Below are 4897 nucleotides of genomic sequence, written 5' to 3' on the forward strand. Positions count from 1 at the left end.
TAAAAAATGTCTGAGAAGCAGCTGAGATGGATACGTGAAGACGGTCATAGCAGTTCCCTCCCTGGAATAAGAAAAGAGAGTAAACTGAGCAGACCAACACCCTGAGACTGCTTTCTCAACCACCTGGATTCTCATCAGCTCTCTCTGCATTTTCCCCTCTAAGTTCACTTTTTTCCTTTACTTATATATATGTGATATTTTATGACTGACATCAGCAAAATCACAGTCTCCTCTTCACCTCATCTGACCAAGTTTTCTTTGAGCAAAGCATTCCCTTGCCAAGGACAGGACTTGGAAGTGGTGAGAGGATGCGGCGATTCCCCCCCTGTGACTGCTGGCCACAGGCCCCTGGCGGGTCACAACATTCCATGGCCGTGCTGCTTGGCGGCTGCCTTGCTCATGCTGCTCGATTGTGAATCCTCTTGGTGGGGGTCCTCGGTAGTTGCTGAAACGGGACAAGACATCGCAAAGGACTTGGGACTCTCGTTGCCAAGTAGAAACCTGACTTAGGCACTGAAGAATGGGATCCATGGAGTGATACTCCTAACTGCAGCAATGGGCTGTTTACTGAGGATGAAAAATAAATGTAAAGCATCAAAGAGGCAGGGGAGCTTGTAAGAAGAGTGATGCTGGAAGACAGTAAGATATCCCAGGACAGCACTGGCACTGCTCACAGTCCTGAATGAGGAGAGGATGAAGACAAGCTCCTGGAAAAACAGACATACACAGTAGAACAAAATAGACAGCATCCTTCACATCCAGTCTCGCAATCTTTTCAGCCTCTAATATGGTACTTTACAAAAGTGACAAGACAAAGACTTTTTTCTTAAAACAACACAAAACAAAACAAAACAAGAAAGGCAACAAGCCAGAAGTTGCTTTTTAAATTCAGCTGTGAAAAGAAGTCTGAGAGGGAGCTCCTAGCTTTACCGAAACAGGAGAAAAACCAGACAACTCACCATTTTGGCCACAGAAACACCAACAGTTCACAGTAACTCATAAATGAGCTAAACACACCAGTAAAACAGGATATACAGGAAGCTGAGTCACAGTGATTCACTGTAGTGTGATGTGTCTTCTTCTCTACGCCCCCTGCATGCTTTGTAGCCATTGTGCCATGGGGGTAGCATCCTCTTATTTCTGCCTTTGCCTGCACTGTCCAGCTCTGTCTGAGAACTGGTCACCCTCAGCCTAGATTATGGTCAGTGGGAAGATAAAGTCTCTTGCTGCTGTGATTCAGCAGCTTGATGTTCTAATGTCAACTTGAGGATGAAGTCACTCACACTCATTGGTTATTTCTCTCCCGTAACTATGAAGGATGTTGAGATTATTTGAGGTGAGAAATTCGTATCTATACCGTCAATACCTTGACAGACACTAACAACTGCTCTGCCACTTCATAGGTGTCTGTATCACATAGGATCATTATCACCTCAGAGGTGCTTTTGTTTCATTGTCCTCTGCTGCAGTTGGTGAGGGTTGGTCACTGGAGTGCCAGGCTTCGCTCTATGCCCACGCTCCTCTTTGTGAGCCTGCAGGCTGACAGAAGCTTGGTGACACGTAAGCCATCTGAACTTGACCCCTCCTGGGCCTGGCAAAATCATGAGGACATTAAAAGCTACGATTAATACAAGTTTGGTCTGATTTGTGGGCTGGGATCTGGCATGGAGCTGTTACATCAGAAGCAGTACTCTGGATTTGGAGACCACTGCAGTGTCTCATGTGGCCAAGGATAAGGACCATCGCAGAAACAACTTGCTACGACTGCACCTATGGACACGCCTGCTCCTGTCGATGTCTGGCGTTTATCCAATACTCTATTCCTGGTGTGCCTCGGAAAGGCTGGCTGATGAAAACCAAGGTTGCTGGGTGCCAAGCACGCTGTACCTACCAGATCAGTCTGAAAGACTGTAATTTGTATTTTCCAGCTCCCTACTACTCATCCCTTGACCTGCCCGGAGAACAAACCCTTTCACTAAATGGTTCCCTAACCTCACAGAAAGGCTTTTAGTGACCAGTACAAAACACCTAGTGAACAATCATAACAATACTTGGACAGCTTTAAGTCCCTCCTCTCTAAGGAGCACTTCAGAAATGTGCAGGGACTCATACTGTCTCTGCTAAGATCCTGCATTCTGCGGTGAGAAACAAACCACCTTATTCTATTGTCCAGGTGACATCCCTAATGACCAGAAAACAACTCAAGCTCTGTCGATATTATAAGAATGTTTGTTGTTTTATTCTTTTTGGTGGGTACAAAAACCACAGTTTCTTACACAGAACAAGATTATAAATAATATCTGTAACATGAGCGACCCGTAGTCTCTTTTGATTCTACACCGCAGACTGATGACATACTCTAAACATTTTATCATTTTGTTTCTTGTATTAGACAGATGCAAATCTGTGGAACACGGAATGATGGAACAGAATGAAGGTAACAGCAAACAAGAGGATGACCAACAACTTTTATAAAAAAAAAAGTCTCTGAATTTTATTACAGTGATGGCATTTTATATCAATTATTGCAATGAACTGTTCCCTAAGATGGTTAGAAAAAAGAATTGTGTTGTCCTCTACCGAATTTACATCAGTTAAAAAGCAAGCATGTTTCAATATTCCTCTTTTTTCAAAGAAAATGTAAATCATTATTTTTTCACAGGATTTACATATTTATTATTTTCTTATCACAGTTTAGTGATTCATTTCTACAGCTGAACAGCTGAGTATTCTTCCATTGTATATATTGATGTTCTGGAGACACAGGTTAGCATGTTCATTGACTTCTATAGCTATTTTTCTCTCTTTGTCAAGACAAAGATCAAAATGCCGTCCGTTCCGAGCATGTTCTTCACAGTTTAATGCGCTAAATTGGCAAGTCTTATTAGTTTTGAGTCCACTCAAGTGAAATTTGTTGCTGTTAATACACCCTTCCCAGCCCCCTCCCCCCAACAAAACTAAATTATGAATTTTCCTGATATAAAATCTGAGTTTGGGTTTCCGAGCTGAGCTCATGCACACGTTGTTGCTGATGATGTCTGGCGCATTTGGACGTACTTCCCTTTCTCAGCCAAATTATTAGTTCATCAATGACACTCCCATGTCGTTACAGTCTGTGCTGTGTTCCCGTCAGTCACTAACACAGTTTGATTAAGGCACTCAATTATTTTTTTGGTTTTTATGGTAGGTCCGATGCAATTACAGCCAATCCTGAACTTTGTCTAATTGCAGTTCCAGTATGCACAGCCTTTGGGCAGTCGGGAGTCAATACACGTCCGTTTTCTCCGACGCTTCCTGTGATGGATAATCTGGCTTTGTTTCTTATGGCTTCAGAAAAGGTAAGCTAGGTTTAAAAAAAAAAAGGGGGGGAAAAGAGGAGAGTGTTACAATGTTTCTGTCCTTCAACAAAATGGGAAACAGCAAACACCAAAAAAATTAAATTTTAGACATCTGCATTTTTTCATGTTAACGTTAAACATAATAATAGTAAACATCATAAATATAATACACAGCATTGAAGTCTACTGGGGGAAAAAGGACTAGCAATTCTGAGGGTAAATTTCATTACAATATATCATTATTGATTTAAATATAAAATCTGAATTTGATCAAGGAATTAACAGAAGAGGCAATACCTTCATGTAAACTGCTTTGAACTACATCATATATAGTGAAATGAGAATCTAGAGCTTTTATGAACCTGAAAGCATTAAAGTCACGCACAGGTGTTTATGGGCTTAAACCTTCAACCAGGAGTGTCAAGATAAAGTATAAGTACTGAAAATTGTTTATAAATTGCCATAGCTCCATCAGCTATCATTGCGATAATTCCACGAATCAAATCTAAAGAAATAATAACTTCTTTTCACAATGCAAACATTTAGTATAATGAAATCTGAGAACTGTCCTCAAATCTCTTTTCATATATATCTTTTTCTGCAATTAGGGAAGGTGGGAACTTCCAAAGGAAATGTGGTTTACCGAAGAAAAAAAATACCATTTTCTATAGTTTTCTACATTAGGTCTAAATTCCCCACAAGGTTTAAACTTTTGTTATGTTAAAATCTTTACTTTCAGGTAAATCAGAATGAAATATCTTGTTTAGGTACTAACTGACTCAAGCAAAAAATTTGGATTTGTTAAAAAAAAATAAATCTGTAGTTATGCCATCTAACTTTAGTCATCCCAAACTCAGTAACCGAACGTAAAAGAGCTCTCAAGTGATGATAGAAAAAGCTGAGATGACCACTTTGGGCTAAATGAGTTCCAGATGACTAAAATCTGGGGCAGTGTCTAAGGTCAACCAATGCAGCAAGGACACCTGGAGCAACAGGCACCCAAACCATGCTATGCTGAAACAGATTTCAAAGATACCATGTTAGGGTACTAATTAGTGGGGAAATCTGATTTCTAGTCAGCAGAAGCTATACTCTGTGCAACTAACTCACGTAACTGGTGTGCAGGGATGCAATCTGAAATATCAATTGGAAAAAGAGAGACAGCAGGGTGCATTCACATAGGAGCAAAGGGATGACAAATATCATTAAATCATTTTATTTGCCTTATTACTGATCTCTGCATTTAGAACTTTGTCCCTCCAAGCCCAGTTTCTCCTTCTGAGGTAGCAGTGAAATCCTGAGCTGCTGTTTTGATATGCTGAAGTTAATTCTGTATGTGAGTGTGTGCGTGTGTGTGTGTGTGTGTGTGTGTGTGTGTGTGTGTGTGTGTCTGAATAGTGATGAGGCAGATGCCTTAAAACTCCCAAACACTTCCACAGCTTCGGGGTACACTTCTGTGAACATGCACCAGTCTAATATTGCACTGCTATCAGTAGCTGCTTCAAAAAAAAAAAAAAAAAAGATCTTTTAAAACAACACGGTCTCACTGGCCACCAGTG

At 40.7% G+C, this 4897-nt stretch overlaps 1 protein-coding gene across 2 annotated transcripts in view; it reads right to left on the reverse strand.

Annotated features, from left to right (window-relative positions):
* Positions 1-2207: 2207 nt before the first annotated feature.
* The window catches only part of GRIA4 (glutamate receptor, ionotropic, AMPA 4), a 93460-nt gene continuing 90770 nt past the window's right edge, over positions 2208-4897 (reverse strand). For both annotated transcript variants that reach the window (XM_010134103.1, XM_010134101.1), the window contains exon 13: positions 2208-3343. In XM_010134103.1, coding sequence (XP_010132405.1) covers positions 3179-3343 — 165 coding nt within the window. In that variant the 3' untranslated portion in view covers positions 2208-3178. The remainder of the gene's footprint in view (positions 3344-4897) is intronic.

Source organism: Buceros rhinoceros, unplaced genomic scaffold (assembly GCF_000710305.1).
Source record: "Buceros rhinoceros silvestris isolate BGI_N320 unplaced genomic scaffold, ASM71030v1 scaffold4014, whole genome shotgun sequence".
Lineage (NCBI taxonomy): Eukaryota > Metazoa > Chordata > Aves > Bucerotiformes > Bucerotidae > Buceros > Buceros rhinoceros.